Consider the following 20,724-nt stretch of genomic DNA (forward strand, 5'->3'; position numbering starts at 1 on the left):
AAGAGCTGCGCAGTTTTGCAGCTATATCCTAACAAATACATCTATTTGTATTTGAAGATAAATGTGTGTCATAATAATTACAGATGCAAAAGAATGTACCTTTACTTCAAACATAAATATGGATTAATAAGAAATTTCTGAGTTTGGAGCTGTCTCTTCTTGATGTGTGTGTGTGTGTGTGGGGGGGGGGTTAAATTAGCCATAGAGAGCCGCATTACATAATATAATGGCACGTTTTTAACGCTATGAAGATACTCAGGGAAAATATATCCATTCAAGTGTCTGTTTGTACTATTACATAAATAATTTGAATACGGCAGGTATCTGTTATCATGTATCATGTATGGACATAAATTTCATAGTAAAATACTGTATATGCGATTTGGCATCAAAATGTAAACAGTAAACACATTCTCGCGATTTGTTGACTACCAAGTCCCAGAACTATAACGCAAATATGGATTAGAATTTTTTTTTTTTTTTTTAAGACAACAACGTTTGGTGTAATTGGTTTCATGCTATACATTTTAGTTTGCATTTTTAAATAAATTGTGTTCAATTTGACCAAGAGCGTGACACCGAAAGATGAAAACAGACGGAAAATAAGAGAAAGGTGTGTGCGCCTATTTTTCTGTGAAACATGTGAACGCTTCATTTGACGTAGACACACCAAATATGAAAGCGACGTTCCCAATTGGATGAGAGCTCAAGACGAGGGTTCCTGAACGCATCACAGTGTTGTCCGTATGGATTGTAATGAATGATGCGCTGCAGCTCTGAATCGTGGTCCATACACGTGTCTTGCTCAATTTAAAGTATATCGCCAGATGTGCGCGTAAGAAGACAACACAAACTCCACATTTTGAATTTAAACGTATCTGTGGAAGTGGGATTTTTTGTTTGTTTGTTTGTTTTATTTATTTTTCGTCCAAGTTGCTCCCTATCTCTTTGTTTGTTTTGAGGAAGTGCGCTGGATCTTAATATTTGGTGAGTTGAAATTTGGTTCTATTTACAGCTGGCCAGTTAGCAAACACTCCCGGGTTGCGTGGTTGCATCGTAAACTCTGCGAGATGTCCGGTTAATGATGTCAACGTAAAATTCTGATTAAAGTTTATTGCGATCTAACTAATCGGCGTTTCAGCTATATCACACGATTCAGCGCTGTAGTCCCATATTCTAAAGTCTAGAAGGTTTCGAATGAGGTATTTGCCACTTATGTCGCCATAATTTAATTTACAATTTCACTAATGCTTTTATTTTGATGGACATCCGTTGCTTGTCCCGCGCGCGTGTGTGTGCGGCGTGGTGCAGGTAAGAGCATCCCGGCTAGTTTGCGGTTAGATACGGCAACATTCGCAGATAAGGAAATAATCTCTCCGGCAACACGTATATTTAGTCGTCTTTCGTGGTTAGATGGCGCTAGTTTTCCGGTTCTGTTCGCTGTACCCGCAAAGTCGTGTTATCATTAGTTGTGCGTCGAGAGCTAGCAGCGCTGGCGGGATTTCCATTCCCTCGCTGACTTTGTCTACGTTCACATCCCGGAGGGGCGGTTCGCCCTCTTGCTTGAGACTAAAGGGCCACCTTCCGCCCTCACGGCTCCATCGGTGTGTGTAACCAAACGTCTCGATTGTACCACGCTGTTTGAGGAGAAATGATGCGTAACTCGTAGTTTGAGTCGGTCTAACTAACCTAACGCCGTCGTAAAAAAAAAATGTTTTCCTTTCTACAAGTGTTGAATTGACTGTCGGCCGTGTTTCTGATTAGTTGCTTCACCTTGAGGCGGTGACTGTGAACACGTTGTGCGACATCCGGCCATCTTTGTTGTCATCCCATGTGATTCACACGACAGTAACTTTTGTTCACTTTATTTTTCTTGATTTGGATTTGGATGACAAGCCACTGAATCATTCTGACTTCACTTCCTAAATATTATTAGATATTCGTTGTTCAGTCCTATTCTTTGCCTCAATTGATGATAACTCATGAAGAACTAATGATTAAGAATAAAGACGCAAGCCCATGATTTAATGTTGTATGCCTTGCTTGTGTTCAACAAAAATATCTACTGTCTTTACAAATACAGCGAAACCAAACAAATTATTTTCCACATTTCAGAGGCCTTTCATTGACTCAAATGTTTCTTCATTGTCCAGAAACCAGAGCACAACAATGAAATACATCCTGGTAACCGGAGGAGTCATCTCAGGCATTGGCAAGGGCATCATTGCAAGCAGCGTGGGAACAATCCTCAAGTCATGTGGCCTGCACGTGACTGCCATCAAGATCGACCCATACATCAACATCGATGCGGGCACGTTTTCGCCCTATGAGCACGGTGAGTCCCCGTATGAATGGAGGTTTAAATTGAGATTCTGCTCCATCATCCAGCCCTTTTATTTGCATTGATCATGCACCGCTAATGCTCTGCAGGAGAGGTGTTCGTGCTGGACGACGGAGGCGAGGTGGACCTGGATCTGGGAAACTACGAGCGTTTCCTTGACATTCGGCTAACGAGAGACAACAACTTGACCACCGGCAAGATCTATCAGTCGGTCATCAACAAGGAGAGGAGAGGAGATTACCTGGGCAAGACTGTTCAGGGTAAAAGCAGCTCTGATCACCGTAATAGAATGAATCAATGAATTGACATCCCTGGCCGGCTGTAGCTGCCATGAGCCCTATAATTGCGCAAAACCTAAAATCGCAATAAAAAAAAATTAGTCATGGATACACTTAAACTTGGAAAAACTTCTGAAATGTGGCTAAAATACACAATGGAAACACATAAAACTCAAGATTATAATTTGTCAACATTTGAGAAATTGCTAAAAAAAAAAAAAAAAAAAAAAAGTGATTGAAACGCAGCTTGTTTCTCCGTTCTGCTCCAGTGGTTCCACACATCACAGACGCCATCCAGGAGTGGGTTGTGAAACAGGCCAAGGTGCCGGTCGACGACGACGGTGTCGAGCCTCAAGTCTGTGTAATAGAGGTAGGCTCTGCGTGGCTTTTAACCGCCCCGCTGCCCGCTGTTCTGCACGTGTTCTGTTTAATGGCTCATGAGCGGCCCCGGGCTCCTGCTAAAATGTGGGCGGCTGTCGTGCACATTTGCAGCTGGGAGGAACCGTCGGAGACATCGAGAGCATGCCGTTCATCGAGGCCTTCAGGCAGTTCCAGTTCAAAGTGAAGAGGGAAAACTTCTGCAACATTCACGTCAGTCTGATACCACAGGTAAGCAAATGGTTTGTGTGTTCACACCTTGGTTTCAGTCAGTTGTGTTACTGTTCGTCATTACTACTCTGACCTCTGACCCCTGACATCATCAAGGGATTTTCCGGCCAACAGAACTGTCACCTAGAGGTTGTTGTGATTGCGTGAAAATCACAATTAGTTCAGCAGTTTGTGAAATATTGAAACTTCACTTGTATCCATCCAACAGAGAAATAAAAATGTCTAACCATGTAAACTAAATTACATATTAAGTAAACTAAAAAACTTCTGTTCATGTCATTGTATATAAAGTGTCAAACTGGCTGCAGGTCATGTTCTATTGGGTGAAAGAAAGTGGGAGGCTGATGAGCTTCTTTCCCTCAGTGGAATCCATCTAAGAAGGATGTAAAAAGAGGTGCTTCCCTCTTTTTAATAATGATGTTAAAAGATGATACCAGTGTCTTGTTTGGAAGTCGCTGGAAGTACAGCTTGCACTCTGCAATCATCTAAAACCCCCAGATTCCACACTCGTGACATCAGCTCCCCTGTTCACTCCCTTGCCTGTCCGACTCCTCCATCAGTGAAACAACAGAATCAGCAGACAGACTATTTGGCGAATACTCCAAAGTCATGCACTTAACTGCCTGCTCAGCACATTCACGTCTGTGTTTTTCTATCCAGCCGAGTGCAACTGGAGAGCAGAAGACCAAGCCGACCCAGAACAGCGTCAGAGAGCTGAGAGGACTCGGCCTGTCACCTGATCTGGTGAGTACCCTACCCCTTCCTGAGCCTGCCAGTGAACTACGGTGGCCAGTGAGCACAAACCTGGACCTCGTCCACCTTCTTCTTTGTTGGTTTATGATTGATTGCACAAGCGTTCACCCTAAATATGAAACGCGCTGTCCCTCGAGCTTTTGGCTTTATCGCATGTTTGACGGCAAACTTCTTTTTCCTTTCCTTTGTCGCTGCCAACAGATCATGTGTCGCTGCTCCACAGCGCTGGAGAACTCGGTCAAAGAGAAGATCTCCATGTTCTGCCATGTCGAGCCTGAACAGGTAACCTCCCCTCCCCCAACCTCCTCCCGCCCACCCAACTTCTACGTCTTCTTACGTCTTCTCACCTCGCCAGGTCATCTGCGTGCACGACGTGTCGTCCATCTACCGGGTGCCGCTGCTGCTGGAGAGCCAGGGCGTGGTGGGCTACCTGAGCAGGAGGCTCAACATGCCCATCGAGACCCGGCCCAGGAAGATGCTGACCAAGTGGAAGGAGATGTCCGACAGGTCAGTCCTCCTCCTGCTCCCTGCACCACACCGTTATCCATAGCAGCGTTGGTTCAAACCACATCAGAATCTCGCTGTTAAAATAACACTATCAACGTCTTGGCAAATCGTTTAAAAAAAAAAAAAAAAAAAAGACAAATCGATTGTCAGAGAAGAGTTTTGAACTGAGCTTGAAGTTTGTTTTCAAAAAGCTGACTGCAGTTTTGTGTCATATTTTTGCATTCAATTGTTTGCAACTAATTGTCTTATATTGTATTATGTAGTATTGCATGACACTTCAAACACCCTTGTCCGTACTTGCCACTTTTTTCATCTTTTCATCTTGCATTTTTGTAAAACTTAGATTTAAGTGACACGCTGCACTTTTCAAATTCTCTTCTTTTCCACTTTATTCCTGCTTTGCACACACAATCACGTCACATAACATGAATCTTGAATGTTGAACGTTGAATGTTTCCCTGTGCAGGTCGGACCGGCTGCTGGAGCAGTGCTCCATTGCCCTGGTGGGGAAGTACACCAAGTTCTCCGACTCGTACGCGTCGGTCATCAAAGCGCTGGAGCACTCGGCTCTGTCCATCAGCCACAAGCTGGAGGTCAAGGTACGTCATCACACATTGCTAGTGGGTTGTTTTTTTGTTTTGTTTTTTAGCTCTAAATAAAACAAAATTAGAATTTTCTGTTGGGCTAAGAAACATCTTTCGGGTGTTGGTTCAGGTTTTCTCCCTCCAGCCCGGGCCAGGATGCATTTCGTTTCTTTGAGTGCTTTTCTGATCGCCCCCATCTTTGACTCCCTCTGTTTTCCACCCGTCTCTCGATGTCTGTCGACCTTTTTAGCCTCATCGTTTTGCGCCGCGGTAATTACACACTTGACCAACGACAAGCGTCGGACACTGAGGATGATTAAAGCCGATGAGATGCCCTTGTGCATTACAGGACGTAGACTGTGGCGGAAATTGTGACCAATTAAGAAAACTGAAATGAGGTCTTTGGTAAGAGTAAATGTTTCCGTGAATTATTGTGAAATCCATCAGTGAACTGTTGCTTCAGAAACGATTGTCGGAGGGGGGGGTGCAGAAAATCAATCAGATAATGGGAAAAGGACATTAATCAGCTGTTCCCACCCCCCAAACCAGTGATGCAAGAAACATATCGACTGTCTTCCTGGGTTTTTCTTTGCTTTGAGGGTAAATAAAAACATGGTTTCTGAGGCAACAAGGAAAGAAAGGTCTTTTCTACCTTATCAACAACAGCAACAATGTTACCTTGTTTTTGCAATCAATGAAAAGGTCATGTGCCTGCTGAGGGCTTTTCCAAAGCGCTGCGCCTTCGAGTCGGTCACATGGGCTTCCTTCGTTTCTCGCCTGCACCGCCCTGCACTGTTAAAGCGCTTGGTCCACTCGGAAAACCCCTCTGTTATGAGTAACAGTAGATTGTCATGCTTTGTCTTGAGTTGATTGATTGTGTATTCTAATGCAAATCAACACGTGCATTGTTTTTCATTTTTGTTGCTTTTTTGAAGATCAGGCATGGAGTGCAGTCTATAGCTGCGTTTCCAAAACCTAAATACGGCAAGAAAAAAACTGGTGATGGAAACAGCTAAACTTGAAAAACCCTCTATAAACGCATCCATACAGAGGTACTTCGCAAAAGTGTTGTGGAAACACTTTTTCGGTCACGTGACCAGTTCACTTCAAGTGAAAATGGTGCGTTATGACTGGACAGATTGGGGATATTTTTTTTTTTAAATGGTCATTTCAAACTGTTTTTTGGTTTACGACACAATTCCACATTTTTTATTTATTTTTTTTGCTGCGTTCAGTGACAGTCTACGGTGAAAAAGAATAAATGTGAAACCATTAAATGAGAAGGTGTGTCCAAACTTCAGACTGGCAAGTGTAGATTCACACCAAGTTTGTTTGAATCCTCATTGAAACTTGTCTTGCTTCTCTTCCAGTACATCGACTCTGCGTGTCTGGAGCCCAGCACACTGCAGGAGGAGCCGGTCAAGTACCACGAGGCCTGGCAGAAACTCTGCAGTGCTGAGTGAGTTCTTCTTATGTGTTTAGTTAGTTAGTTTGACACTCTAAACCAGGCATTGGCAAACTACAACCCGGGGGCCATATGTGGCCTGTTGAGCACTTTAACCCTTTAAGCGCCATAATTCTTTCAAGAAAATATTCAATTTTGATATCGAGATTTCAAAAGGCTGTGACTTGAAATTGGTTAGAGATAAAGCCATACTGTAACTGAGAAAAATCTTCAGTATGACCCAAACTTGTGAAATTAGTAAATGTTTTGTTTGTTTGTTTGTTTTTATCGATCAAAAACTTGTTCATCGATCCAGATTGCTGGAAGTGCCTCAGTGTGTGGTATCTCTCGTTGCAAGGCACAGCACACAGACCTACTCCACTCTGACTGCACCTGAACTGTGTCTGGCGACTGCCTTTGGGGCGGCTGCGATCAGAACACGCAACGCAATCTGGACGATCATCTGTATTACGGAGCCAGTGTCGTTCCGTGAGCCTCTGTGACATTGAGAAATGCCACAGGGCTCTGCAGACTCTGCAGACTCGCTCTGCCGATGCGTCTTTACGCCGCTGCGCTAAGACGCACCGGCAGACTCGCTCTCACTGGACGACTGAACGTCATCGTCAGAGGGTGAATATTCCTCTTCGGAGTCTGAGTCAGCCTGTACTTGAAAAAGTACTTTGTCAACGAACAAACCTCTCGCCAATGTATTCTCGGTAAAATTCGCTGTCTTTCTCTCTCTGCTCCCACTACAACCACTTCCTCGTCTCCTCGACAGAGGCGGGCTTTCTCTCGATTTATACTTCAAAGTCTGAATATAAACACGCCCACAAATGCTGCTCAGATTGAAGCCGCAGGTGTCTGCCATCTCCTGGTGTAAAGTGGAAACTACTTTCAGCACCATATTTGCCGCTATGGCCTGTTTAATTCAGCAATGGCGCTTGTCGCAATTTTGCGACCATGGCGCCGAAAGGGTTCATCCGGCCCGCTGAACTTAGAGAAATGATGCTATAGTAAGTAAGTCATAAAATAGTTGCATTCCATTTTTTCTGTGTTTTTAAGAGTCATTTCAATAATTTTGTTGTAACTTTGATTTAGTTCATTTTCAATTGAGATTTAATTGATATTTTTTTTCCACCTATGAGTTGGCCCATCAAAACACTCCATCCATCTGCTGCTGCTCCGGCTCCCTCTGTCAAATTTTAGAACCCACTGTGGCGCCACCAGTCATAACGTTAACCCTCCCCTGCCCCCCGCTCTAAACCAATATATGACATTTCTGATTTTTGACCACCAGTGGGATCCTGGTTCCTGGAGGCTTCGGTGTCCGAGGAACCGAGGGGAAGATCCACGCCATCAGCTGGGCCAGGAATCAGAAAAAACCTTTCCTCGGTACACGACGTCGTCTCGCAAACTAAATGCTGTCGCGCTTTGTTTTCTCTGTTTTGTCCAATTTAAACTAAGAGCCACAAACGACACCGTCTCTCTGCTTCAACAGGCGTGTGTCTCGGAATGCAGCTGGCTGTGTGTGAATTCGCCAGGAACGTTATCGGCTGGGACGGTAATGACGACTGCTCTTTACAGGCAGTGTTTTTAGTTTTTAGTTCAGGTGCAGACTTTAACTGAGCCATTGCGCCTGTGAAGGTTCTTAGTCATCCGGGTCGTTGTAGTCTTGAAGATGAAGTTGAAGGCAACTGGACTGGCTGTCAGATAAGAGGTGAAACAGTCCAGCTGCTTTGAACTTGAAAAGGCACCTTAAAGCTCCTCACATCATGTCTGTCTCCATCTCCTGCCTCACTGCCACTGACTCACATATTCAGGACAACTGAACCAAAAAAAGTGCCTTTAAAGGTTTAGTGTATAATAGCTGGAGATAGTTGGCGACAACAAGTGGTTAAATTTTAGATTGCAGCGTATTTCACTCTCTCTCCCCCTCCTGAGTTTGCCAGTGAACTACGGTGGCCTGCGCAGCCAAACCTGGATACCTCGTCCACCTTCTCCTTCATTGGTTTATTTGAAGACACAAGTAGTCACCCTAATTATGAAACACGCAATTCCGTTTTATTATATGTATATATGAGACAAAATTACTGTTATTGTTGTGCGAATATATACTTTTATTATTTTATTTGTAGACCGTAGATTAAGTTTTTACCAATATAAATAAGGCCAAGTGTTCCACACTGAACCTCTATGTGCCTGTTCAGGAGGGTTGTTTTTTTTTTTGGGATGTAATCTCGAGAAACATTCACCGAGTAAAGACATGCATTCATAGTTAAACAATTGACAGCTCACACAATAAAGTAAAATGAAATTATATTGCAGTATTGAGGTACTTGTACTCAATTCAATGCCTCTTGTCTTTGTTTTGTGCTCAGACGCCAACTCAACTGAATTTGACCCAGAAACAAAGCACCCAGTGGTACGTTGATGCATTGTTTTTATATCAATGAAGAAGTTCTCATCTTATCTCAATTTGACTTGAGAAAACGTTTCTGAGTGAGATTGTCGCACCTCTGCAGGTGATTGACATGCCAGAGCACAACCCCGGCCAGATGGGCGGAACCATGAGGCTGGGCAAGAGACGGACCATTTTCAAGAGCAACAGCAGCGTGATGCGTAAGCCAAAATCAAATCAATAGTCAATATCCCAGTCCTGCCAACGTTTCGCTGTTTAAAACCTGCCCTCCTCACTCACGGCTCCACTTGCATTCCCAGGCAAACTTTATGGAGACGCACAGTACGTGGAAGAGCGACACAGACATCGCTTCGAGGTTTGTTCCAATCTTCTCTTTGTACAATCCACCCAATCCATCCATCCATCCAATTTCAATACTCACTTCTGCCTGAGCTCAGGGTCACGGGGGCCTGCTGGAGCCTCTCCCAGCTCTCATAGTGCAAAGGCAGGGTGACACCCTGGACAAGTCGCCAGGTCACCGCAGGGCGACATAGCTACGTTTCCATTACCCCTAGAATTGCACAAATTATTGCAATATTTTACTGCAATAGTTATGTCTAAATATTGCAATACAAAAACTGGTCATAGAATCAACTAAACTTGAAAAAAGCTCTCAAATATGGCTACAAACGTAACTAACCAAGCAAAAATAAATGTAACTGTAAATCTCGACGGACGAGATTTGACGAGAATTACGTCTGATGCGCTTTGCACCATTCAACGGAAACACCTGCAAGTCGAAATTGTACTTTGTGGAAATTTTAGAAATATCGCTTTTATTTAGCGAAACACTGTCATGGAAACGCAGCTTGTGTGTACCTGCAGCGTTGACCCAGTTCCAGTGAGCCTCGGCTCGGTGCTCGGCTCTGACACGTCTGTTCTTGTTTGCAGGTCAATCCCGAGCTCAAGAGCCACTTTGAAGACAAGGGCTTCCGCTTCGTAGGTCAAGACGTGGAGGGGGAGAGGATGGAAGTCATTGAGCTCGACGGTAACGGACACTTTGGAAACTTTTGCTGGAAGAAATTTAGAATGTGCCCATACCACTTTTTCTTTTACAGAACGAGTAAAGCATGAGTACTTAGATTTCAGTCCTCGCCGATACCGAGTGCTTAATGAGGCCACAACACATTATAGAATTACTTTGAATTTTAGTTTTCCACAGATGTTCTGTTATTAGAGCTTTCCTCAGCATGGGGTGATGGTCACAAGTTTAACTGCAGTGCAAACACAAATTTAACAAAATTGTCATACATACATATACAACAGATATCGCTGTCATGGTATCGGCATGTGTTTTACCAGTCAAATTCTTGACCCTGATATCGGTACTGGTACGTCCTCAGTAGAAATCAACCATATTCTGAATTCTTAAAAAAATGTTCTGTTTCAGACCACCCGTACTTCGTGGGCGTGCAGTACCACCCCGAGTTCACATCGCGGCCCATCAAGCCGTCGCCTCCGTACCTGGGCCTGCTGCTCGCCTCGGCCGGGAAGCTGCAGAGCTACTTGCAGAAAGGCTGCCGTCTGTCTCCCAGGTGAGTTAATGGTGTTCATCTCTTGCACAGTCCACCCGTAAACGGTTGCAGTAGCTTGTTTTTTTTTATGAAGGTTTCTCTCTCTGTTCCAGGGATACATACAGCGATCGGAGCGGCAGCAGCACCCCAGACTCTGAGATCTCAGAGTTGAAGTTACCGTCAATCTCAAATGAATGAGGTATTGAATTTTTCTCTCAAGGGTTTATTTTGGTTGTCTGTACAAAAATGTAATTTTCACACCCTGCTCCCACCCCAGGATCCCAGTTCGGACCCATAGTCATCCGGCTGGGTGATGTCTCTACAGTCAAGACCGTACGCTGCTGTTACTGAGCTATTCCAGTTGTGGAATTCACTTTGATCTGCGACATCCTGGCCGCCTTGCTCTGTAAAATCTTCACACGTATTCCAGTAAAAAGCCATCTTTGGGTACACTGTTTCCAAGCCATTTTAAGTGTGACATTTGTTTTCTGTATGTGCATTTTTAGTGTCCAAGTTTAAACTTGCTAAAACATGGAACCTGCATGTCCTGCCAGAAAGGCAGTGTTGAGGGCCAGTGTTTCCACCAGGTCACCCACTGGGTGAAGTCCAATATGTTCCATAGAGACAACGGTTATATTCTTCAGTGAAAATTTATATTTAGTCTTATGGAAATTGCCCATTTCAAAATATACAATTGTTTTATTTTTGGAATTAGGCCAAGTTTCACCTGAAGCATCTTGTTGCCTTATTGTAAATATGTTCTACCAGAACCAATGTCCATCCCACAGATACTTTATAAACAATAAATTCAATAAAAATGGATTTGAAAGTGGATTTTATTTTCATTCATCATAAAACTTCAACACCGCCATCTTGAGGGGGGGCCAGGGAGCCCTGCAATTTCAGCTTTCCTCCGTCTTCATACTTTGTTCAGTCGCAGCCAGGAGACACTTTGTCCTTGAAGCCACATTCTGCGTCACACTGGACCTGAAATAAAGAGTAACAGGATTAGCGCAATTCCACACCGCCGTGCAAGGACAAGGATTAGGGTCCGATCTCAGTCCCATATCCGCAAGCTTCATCCAGCAGTCCTCAATTTGTTAAAGAGTTCATCATTGACCAGAATCTGGAAAATCCAAGATTGCGCTCATCTCGCTTACCTTCACGTCCCAATGTGCGAGCTCTCGACGGTCTAGCATTCCGCTGCGTGATGAGCAAACAGACACCTGCAGTGGAAGATATGGTTCCATAAACATCTGAAGCACAGTCGTGATTTGCTATATTGCAAAGAAAAAGTGGTGGGGTCACAACAGTAGTTTGCTTCATAGTTTCAAAAATATAAAATCACCTTGGAGTTCACCACATATTTTCACTTCACAGTCAGCCGTGGTCACTGGAATCATCTGGAAAGACAAGAAAGGCCTTTTTAACAACTGCTCCCCGTTTACAAAGGCCTTGTGACAGGTGACTTAGGCTCAGGAGAGTACGAGTGTCTCAATCAAGCATCTCAGTGAGGGCAAGTGTGTCATCACAGCCTGTGCTCATGGGGATTGAGAGGCAGGTGATTCAACTTACAGAGTATCAAGTTGACCGAGTCCATGGTTTTTCCTCCCAACTTCTGTGCTGCCAAACACCTGCAGGAAGGATAAAGAATCTTAAGACAAGTTGCGCCGCCATAGTGATCATACGACAACCTCTAGTTTCGCAGAGCACATGTCCTTCCCCAAAATGTTGCTGGAGCAGTTACGGCAAACTGAGCAGCGACCGTCGGTGAAAGTCTTCCTCTCGGCTGCCTGTTGACCGTTCAACTGCCATGTTGAGGGCACGAACGGCTTCGATAGGAGCCTGATGAGTAACATGAGGTCAGAATGATTTCTCATCACTTGCCTTGGGTCTACGCGAACGTCCATGGCTGGAGGCAACAGCTACTCCTCTCAAATCATCCTGTAGACGAGAAGTTGAGATACATTACAGTGCAATAGTTTTGACCATTGTTCAGAAAACAGTTGAAAAAACAAATCCGAGTTTTGTTTTTCCTCTCATTTTTTTTTTTTTACCAATTTATAGGTCATGAACACACAAGTTAAATAACTACCAGCTAATGAAAGTTGAGGTTACCCTGCAGAGAAAGAGGCTGAAACCCTCACTCGTTGCACTTATATGACAACTCTACAGCCAAAATGAAAACATGTCTAGGCGGCCTATGTGCCATTAGGAGGATTTTAATAACCCTCCTAGTCGTGACAACATGCATCAATTATGAAAGCCTAAATCTCCAGAATGCATATTTAGTATAGGATGAAAACATGCAGGAAGTTGATGCGCATATTCGAACTGGGCCCAGCCACGTGGTTACTTCAGAATGACCGTTTCATGTCTCTCAAACTAAAAAAAATTATACATTTTACACAACATTTGAATGTTGATCACATGCCCGCACAACACGTTTGTAACACAATGTGGGTGTAACGCAGTTATTTTGAAATAAAAGTTTCCTGCTAGCAGAGTAGCTCCATGTGCTAATCTTAAAAGCGTAGTCTACGCGTCCCATACTCCCGGGTGTGTACGCACTTTTCGCTTCGTAATAAGCAAACAGGTCGTCTGGATGAACTGATGCGTGTATTGAAAAAGAAAATAGAGCAGAATCAAAACCAAAGCCTTACCGAAGTTAGAAATGTAGCACTGAGGCAGCAGCTCACCGCACAGCTGGCGGACGGAAGAGGAAGGAACGAGGCAGCGTTGGATCGCGGCTTTAATACTCGCCCGGCCAAGCTAGCGGGCAGATGATTGGCTCGCCGAGCTCACGTGGGGTTATTGCACCATGGGATATGCAGTTTTACAAACAGTCCTTACAACCGCCGGGCTTTCTTGGTCTATTGTTGTCGAGGGCTATTGTTGTAGAGTTTAAAGACGGTCACGATTAAACTTTTATTTTCATTTTTTTTTCTATTTTATTACAATTATATTGTGTTGTTAATTGTGTCGCACAGCTTGACCGTGATTCTTGAAAACCACTTCAGAACCACGGACAGCAGCCCCTCCGTTGACCGATACGTCTTTCTACGTGGATTTCGCCCACTAATAATAACAAAAACATTAATACACGCAAAGTGTGATCACGATCACGTTTTGACGTATCACCGCATCTAAGAAACGCAAACCCGTTTGTTTGGTTTTTCTTCTTCTAACGGGCCTCGGTGAAAGCCGTACCACTTCATCGCTCGACCGCGAAATTCCCCGGTGCGGAGAGAACAATAAACCAAATAACACACAAGCAGCTGAGTTATGTCAAAAATCTCGGCTTAGCTCCGATTTCACAATAGAATCGTTTCATTCAAGGTTTGAGCCGCGGCAGTGGCTGCTGCTGCTGCTGTGGTGGTGGTGGAGGAGCATAGGTGAACCTGTCACATGATTTGCTTGAGCTGCGCTTTGGCGTCTCCCCGCTAACAGAAGGCGAAGCGGCAGCAGCGGGAGGGAGCAGCAGCAGTAGCAGCAGCAGTAGCAGCAGCAGCAGCAGCAGCAGCAGACTGGGCTCCATGTAAACACGCCGCGGCAGCGCAGGGCTTTTGTTTCCCCACACACACCCGCCAGTGTCGCCCCTCTAGTCATGCTATGGATATCTTGTGGCAATACCAGTTCAGGATCATCCTGCTCGGGGACTCCACCGTGGGCAAGTCGTCGCTGCTGAAGCGCTTCACGGACGGCATTTACAGCGACGTGGCCGACCCCACGGTCGGCGTCGATTTCTACGCCCGGGCGCTCGACGTCGAGCCCGGGGTGAAGATCAAGCTGCAGCTGTGGGACACCGCCGGCCAGGAGCGATTCAGGTAATGGGGTTGGTAACGAACGACTTGAATGTGTGTTTGTGCTGCTACCAGCGTGACTGTCGTCGGGTAACCGCGAGGCCTCGATGCGATGTCACGGTTGTTGTTTTTTTATTGCTCCCATTAGAAGGTGATGCCGTTTAAAAATAAAATAAAATAAAATCATGGCTATTTCCGCTGCTGTTTCACTAATGAAGTGAGTGCAGTTAGACAGTCAAGTCAGTCAGTAAATGGGGAACGGGTCGGGGCTGTAAGCTTATATGGCTGTGGATCTTATGACTGGCTAATGTACAAACAAGGGGAATCGTTGCATCACTGCATTCATCCGTGGATGGATGGGCAGCCTCCTCATATTATTCAGGCCCCACTCGCAGTCCAGGAGAGATGTGCGTGATTTTATGATATCACAATGATGGCAACTCCAGAGCTCCTAACGTGGTGTTTTCATTGGTCTACCCTGTTGCTTGTTGTGTCCCACCTTGCCGGTGCTGTCAGTGGTGATTCCCTCGCCTCTGTTTGGAGAAGGAGCTCCTGCCTTGCATCTGCTGTTCCTCTTTGAAGCCCCCAAGCTTCTCTCTCTCCTGCGGGCCGTCACCGCAAACAAGGCTTTCACTTCCGTCTGAGCGGAATGTGAGAAGTGTTTGAAGTCTGAATTTAAAAATAACGTAGCGCTTGCATAATACGTAGAACACAGCGGATTCCCCTTTGTCAGGAATGATGACAAGCTGAAGGTGTGGGACAGTAAAAGACAAATAAAACACCCAATGACCCCCTGGGTTCAAACTTCACACCTGAAGATGTGTCCAAGATTGTTCTGGTGATCATTATTGCCGGAATGGGCTGAAAAGAAAGAATCCTGCTTTAGCGTCTAGTGTTTGCTCAATCGTTTCACTGAAGTTCATTGATGCATTGTGAAAGTGTGAGCTGAAATCTATGTAGACAAGAAGTTCCACTCAATACCCAACAATGGGTGTTCAAGTGATACAGGCAACAACAAAAAAAACAGACATTTCAGATAAACTGAAACAGATTTATAATATAGTATTTTATTGCAAATGTAAAAAAATAAAATAAAAAATAGTCCTGCTGGCATCATTTTTAGACAAGGAATTTGGTTGTGGTTGCTCCAATAATGTAAAGGTCAAGTGTTGGTGAACCACAACACAACTCAGTAGCTGCGTTTCCATGACCCCTAGAATTGCACGAAACCTAAATATGGCAATAAAAAAACTGATCATGGAAACGCCTAACTTGAAAAAGCTCTCACATATTGCGAAAAGGTTTTGACGCTCTCATGAGGTGGTTTCACAGACGTATCCATATCGAGGTATATCGCAAAAGTGTCATGGAAACACTTTTTCCGCGTTTACACGTCAGCGGACGTGGCATACAGGGTCACATGACCAGTTCACTTCAAGTGAAAATGGCGCGTTATGTTTGGATGGGCGAGAAGACGGAATATTTTTTTTTACAAGTAACCAAAGAGAGAAATACAACAACCATTCTTGACAGCAGACAAACATAAACAAACAAAAGCAAACGTAATTACGGCTCATAAGCTTCACACCAGTCAATGGCTTTTATTTTGCGAAACTATGAGTTTAAGGCAGTATTTTGTAGTATTTCTGTCATGTGTTTGGTGTACCCATTGTACACTCTGTGCAAACATTGTTAAAGCAACATGGATGACTGGATAATTCTTTAGACACACATTTCAGGCCATTGAAGCATTTGATCACAGTCGAGTGATTCCAGTCGACAAGTAAGCCGAGATAACCGCGTCTTTAACTTGCTCACGTGCACTTCATCTCTTCCCACCCATCAGGTCCATCACAACGTCTTACTACCGCAACTCTGTGGGCGGGCTGCTGGTCTTCGACCTCACCAATCGTAAGACCTTTGAGCACGTGAAGGAGTGGCACAAGGAGGTGAGTGAGCACATCCTGCCCCACCACATGGTCTACATCCTCATCGGCCACAAGAGCGACCTCAACAAAGACCGCAAGGTGAGCCGAGACGAGGCCGAGCAGCTGGCGGCCGAGCTCGGCATCCGCTACGTGGAGACGTCGGCCAAGTGCAACAGCAACGTGGACCGGGCCTTTGAGCTCCTGACCAGGGACATCTACGAGCTGATGAAGATGGGCGAGATCGTCACCCGCGACGGGTGGGACGGCGTCAAGAGCGGCCTCACAGCCAAGGTCCTCTACCCGTCGGACGAGGAGGAGGAATTGGCCACCACCAGAGCGGAGAAGGGCTGCCACTGCTGACTGAGGATCCTCTGAGTTCCCTGCCGCGTCCAAGTCGTTCCCCTCGCCTCACTGCTGTCACTCAGGCTCGTGGTTCTCCCCCGTCCCGTCGTCACCGTTCTCACCTTGTGCTTCGTGCCCTATTTTTGTGTTTTGGGTTCGGGAGGACTGGTGGCGCTGTGTATATTCCAATGCACGCCTGACAAGTTGCGTTTTTTTTTTGACAGCCATGTGACGTGGTATGAGAAAAGGCCTGTTGTTTGCCATTGGACCAATGGTTGAGGCCTGTTGTGTGACATTGGACCAATACCTCAACCATTGGACCAATGGTTGAGGTATTTGGCAGTTGAGTAGAACCTGTCCTGCTTTATACTTTGGATTTAGATCAAGTCCACAGACTATGACTTTCAACTGCCAGCCCACCTGTCTCTGTTCCGTCAAAGTCTGCAACAAAATGTGAAATTTATTATTGTAAGTAATAGTAAACAATATTGAGGCATACGCTTAAAGGCAACCCAAAGGTGTCCATCCAAGAGCATGAGCCGCTGGTTTCACCACAACATGTTCACGTTTGGACAGAGAAAGAAAACCTTCAGACATAATGGACTGTATACGATACATGGAAAAACAACATGATAAGAATATAAGTAAATCAATAATAGGTCAGTCACCTTGTCCATCTGTATTTTCCCTCCCACTTTTTCTGCCCACTTCTATTCAAAATATTAATAGTCGTCCTCATTGGTTTGGTCAAACAGCATGAGAGCACATTTCAAGCTGCGAATATATACATATATAATAATAATCATGTTCACATGCCATTTGGCCTGAACTGGTGCTGTGGCTGCAATGTGTCTGAAAAGGACTTTAACGGGGGAGTGAAAGATGAAGGAAAATAATTCTCCTCCCGCAACAGTGAGCTGCGTGTGCACTTCCGCCAAACTGACTTAGACCTGTGAGTAGATTATTCATATTTTGTACAATATATACAGAAATGGAAAGAAAGAGTATTTCTAGTTTAGATCTATAGGCCGCCTTTATTAGAGTCTGCGGTCTCATTTAGGTACTTGTATCATAGCATAAATTATAGCAAGACAAGTATCTTGCCGTTCATGCCATCTTCAGAATTTTCTACAGGTCAAGTTGTTGAAATAGTCTGACCGCGTCCTGAGCAGATGCTGTATGTCCTCGACCGGTTGGATGTTCCGCTTTTGCGTGTACACTCGAGGATGTGAGTGAGTCCATCGACAAGTTTTCACACTGAAGCTGACCACCTTAGATGAGTACCAAGTTTTAGACCATTTTTAAAAAAGGATAACAGATGATGGAACAAAGGATAATCTCAATTCATTACTTTTTCAACTGTGTAATCCTCAGAGGACACACACTAGATGATTCATCCAGAACGCAAAAACCAAACACACGCACAGCTGGTGTTATATTAATGTTTTTGCAGTTCCAACGATTCCACAGACACAAGACCTTGTAGGTACTCGCACCATCAAGTGTGATTTCAACAGAAAAATGGACAATCGGTGTCATCGGCTGGCTGTCCTGGCCTGTGTGTGTTTTGAAATCCGAGCTAAGACAATAGTGTGCCAGGTTTGCCACTGGTAACGCGCACGGCTTCAGGCAGACTCAACTTAACTTAGGTACTACGAATAGCAAACTGTTTGAGTTGAGGCTGGTGAAGCTCCAATGTCAGTAAAATAATCATATTTGCACCAAAACACTCCAGAGAATTCGGCTCAATATTGTCTAGTGTGTGTCCAGTTTCAGGTCAAGGGTAATCAGTCGGAGACGGCCGCATCCAGCTTCACATAGCAACGTCGTAACAACTTATTGACCTATATTTTAACATGTCTGTTCGTTTGATAAGTTGTCAATCAAAAACCTGAATCAGCAACTTCCCCAGGATGCGGCTCTAGCGAGGCACCTCCTGCCCTACTCTTCCTCTGCTCATTTCCTGTTGTGGATTTCCTGCCTAACAAAATGCAAATAACTGTTTGGTGTTTGTGTGACAGGACTTAAGACAAGCAAAACTGGCTCATTTAGGTGCATCAAATGCACAGCTTGAACCTAATTTAGCATTCTCTCTGTTTCCGATATGTCAAAAAGGCATTCCCTTTCAATTCTGTTCTTGAATCCAATGTTTTAGTCAATCCACTGCCTGCATTTCTGTCTATTTTTGTGTTTTACCACTCCAAGGTGACTAAAGTTGAATTTTGAGGAATTTCGTCCCTACCTGTAATTATATTGCTTAAAATTTGCTGTGTTTTTTCCCCCTGCTCCTCCTCTTGATACAAGCCAGTCATTTATTTCTCACTGTTATCTTAATAGGCTAGCTGACATCTTGAACTTTCGAGCCACATGTTTTGCAAAATATTACTCGCCTCGTTCAGTCTACACTTTCTCCAACTCAATGTGCGGCACAGCTGATTTTGAAGCCACTAACATCCTTACTGATGTAGACATACAGTAACGAGGGCAAGAGCTGCCGTAAAGTCTCCCCCCTTTTCGCCAGCAGACAGACGTTATTGATCCGTTGCTGTTTACGATAAACCGTGGTGCTCCTTGCCTGAGACGTCACCTCCCTCCCCACTGATTCATTCACTCATTCACTTCTCACCAGCATCGCGCAAGAAACCATGTTCACTCTTATAGAAACACTTGCACAGACACACAAACTCTGGAAACAGCGAGAGATCGTGCATTCAAAAGCATTTGTTTTTTTCTTTCTTGGTTGAAAAGGCAGGGTGATCCAGTGAGTTTAACCACAGAGCAGCTTTATATTACTTGGGAAGGAATGTAATTGAACCCATTTGCACCATACCTTTATTTTTTACATTTGTGTGCAGATTCAGATAAATGCTTCCTGTCTGCGCGGCATACACAGCAGAGTGCACCTGCACGTTTTTTTTTTTGTTTGTTTTTTTTGGGTGTTTGACAATCAGGTGTTGACAGGTCTTTGTCCCATTGTACAGTTGACGGTCCCATTGTAGGAGTGGTCCACTCTGGTCGCAAGTAAACCACCAGATCTGTCGGCGCAACATCCAGAATCATAAACACTATAATAATAAAAACGAACTTCCCAATTGTGTCTCTCACGTCAACAGGGTTGAATTGTACGATGACGCTGGAATTTGTATATTTTTTACTGTGCTGCAAAGTGTCTTCTCGTGAGCATGATCCCCATTTCTCAGCTTTTCATGAGAGAGGAGCCCACTGCACCACAAACCGAACGGGAGGGCAAAGAAAGCGATGGGAAAAGACCAAGCAAGAAACGGAGATGTTTGACCAACTAGAAAGCAATGACCACGCTTTTCCACCAGTCTTTGTTGGAGGATGCAGTGTTTATGTATGTTTGGAGGCATCCCCTGTTTTCTGATTTTACACACTGTAATCATGCAAGCGTCAACCATTCTGTGAAGTGGTTCTATGGTGTCAGTGGCCAATTTTCAGTTGACGTCCACTTGATCTTTTCCATTTAGGGAAATACTGATTTTTAAATGTCCTGTTTATGAGAATATTGACAACACAGAAACTTCTTATGTTTGGACGACATGTCACAGTCAGCGCTAACATACAGTATAGTCATTACAGAGCTTTCGCAGAGTTGTGACATATATTTTGTGCTAAAAAACTATGTTTAAAAAAAGAAAAAAGCTACTTTTAGCTTTCCAACAAATAAAGCTATAACTTTCTAATTTGATTTATGATAGAAAATTCACAAAATATTGTGTAATATGTAATTGTACCCAAAACAGAGCAACCACAATAATTCAACCCCCAATAAAGGACGGTGAGATGCCAAATGACATGCTGTATGCTTTTTCCTGTGCAAAGAGACTCAGCACAACATATTTACTCCTTATTATCCCTGCAGCCAGTACGTCACAGCTTCAGTCAGTAATGTTATTTTGTATATTATGTACAAGGGATTTGCCTTTGATTTGATGTGATTCCAATGATACGTTTTAAGAAAATAAATAGATGTACAGTGAATGGTCACCAGCGTGTTGTCTCGGTCTCTACCTTTTTTAAAGGGTGGTTTGGCCCCCTCTTCTGTCCCTTTTAGAAATTATCACAGACCAGACACGTTTCGCTGCGTTTTTTAGAATTCCCACAGTATGTGAACGCCACATTTTTCTAAGCACACGTAACAA

At 44.3% G+C, this 20,724-nt stretch overlaps 2 protein-coding genes, 1 long non-coding RNA gene and 2 other non-coding genes across 7 annotated transcripts; 2 read left to right on the plus strand and 3 right to left on the minus strand.

Annotated features, from left to right (window-relative positions):
- The first annotated feature begins 749 nt into the window (after positions 1-749).
- Positions 750-10,938, plus strand: ctps1a (CTP synthase 1a). Of its 3 annotated transcripts, none has more exons than XM_076011687.1 (19): positions 750-987; positions 2,154-2,335; positions 2,431-2,601; positions 2,889-2,989; positions 3,112-3,228; positions 3,889-3,972; positions 4,183-4,263; positions 4,337-4,488; positions 4,955-5,087; positions 6,443-6,531; positions 7,814-7,908; positions 8,015-8,077; positions 8,895-8,938; positions 9,039-9,135; positions 9,235-9,290; positions 9,866-9,962; positions 10,365-10,509; positions 10,602-10,687; positions 10,766-10,938. In XM_076011687.1, the coding sequence occupies exons 2-18, from the start codon at positions 2,170-2,172 to the stop codon at positions 10,684-10,686; spliced, it is 1,776 nt and encodes a 591-aa protein (XP_075867802.1). In that variant the 5' UTR covers positions 750-987; positions 2,154-2,169; the 3' UTR covers position 10,687; positions 10,766-10,938. The 3 variants fall into 3 exon arrangements, with proteins under 3 accessions (XP_075867802.1, XP_075867800.1, XP_075867799.1); XM_076011685.1 differs by lacking the exon at positions 750-987 and adding an exon at positions 1,247-1,311; XM_076011684.1 differs by lacking the exon at positions 750-987 and adding an exon at positions 1,326-1,604.
- A 370-nt stretch (positions 10,939-11,308) lies between these two features.
- LOC142877229 (uncharacterized) lies at positions 11,309-13,271 on the minus strand. The gene is made up of 5 exons (XR_012923805.1): positions 13,152-13,271; positions 12,064-12,432; positions 11,837-11,891; positions 11,649-11,714; positions 11,309-11,475 (listed from the first exon to the last, which is right to left on the minus strand). It is a non-coding gene; the product is annotated as an uncharacterized LOC142877229 (long non-coding RNA).
- On the minus strand, positions 11,538-11,612 carry LOC142878623 (small nucleolar RNA SNORD99). The gene has a single exon (XR_012924879.1). It is a non-coding gene; the product is annotated as a small nucleolar RNA SNORD99 (small nucleolar RNA).
- LOC142878606 (small nucleolar RNA SNORA16B/SNORA16A family) lies at positions 12,200-12,337 on the minus strand. The gene has a single exon (XR_012924863.1). It is a non-coding gene; the product is annotated as a small nucleolar RNA SNORA16B/SNORA16A family (small nucleolar RNA).
- Positions 13,272-13,875: 604 nt separating the features above from the next.
- rab42a (RAB42, member RAS oncogene family a) lies at positions 13,876-20,569 on the plus strand. Its single transcript, XM_076011690.1, has 2 exons — positions 13,876-14,315; positions 16,138-20,569. The coding sequence occupies exons 1-2, from the start codon at positions 14,101-14,103 to the stop codon at positions 16,577-16,579; spliced, it is 657 nt and encodes a 218-aa protein (XP_075867805.1). The 5' UTR covers positions 13,876-14,100; the 3' UTR covers positions 16,580-20,569.
- The last annotated feature ends 155 nt before the right edge of the window (positions 20,570-20,724 follow it).

The sequence above is a fragment of the Nelusetta ayraudi genome, unplaced genomic scaffold, assembly GCF_046127955.1.
Source record: "Nelusetta ayraudi isolate G7.1 ecotype Tasmania unplaced genomic scaffold, CSIRO-AGI_Nayr_v1 ptg000135l, whole genome shotgun sequence".
Taxonomy (NCBI): Eukaryota; Metazoa; Chordata; class Actinopteri; order Tetraodontiformes; family Monacanthidae; genus Nelusetta; species Nelusetta ayraudi.

Bases quoted from the DNA above. Each gene is read 5' to 3' on its own strand.
- ctps1a (XM_076011684.1), top strand. From the start codon at position 1,414: ATGGCGCTAGTTTTCCGGTTCTGTTCGCTGTACCCGCAAAGTCGTGTT. The intron at 6,532-7,813 runs GTGAGTTCTTCT...TTTGACCACCAG, and splicing joins CAGAAACTCTGCAGTGCTGA to TGGGATCCTGGTTCCTGGAG. The intron at 7,909-8,014 runs GTACACGACGTC...CTGCTTCAACAG, and splicing joins TCAGAAAAAACCTTTCCTCG to GCGTGTGTCTCGGAATGCAG.
- rab42a (XM_076011690.1), top strand. From the start codon at position 14,101: ATGGATATCTTGTGGCAATACCAGTTCAGGATCATCCTGCTCGGGGAC. The intron at 14,316-16,137 runs GTAATGGGGTTG...CCCACCCATCAG, and splicing joins GCCGGCCAGGAGCGATTCAG to GTCCATCACAACGTCTTACT.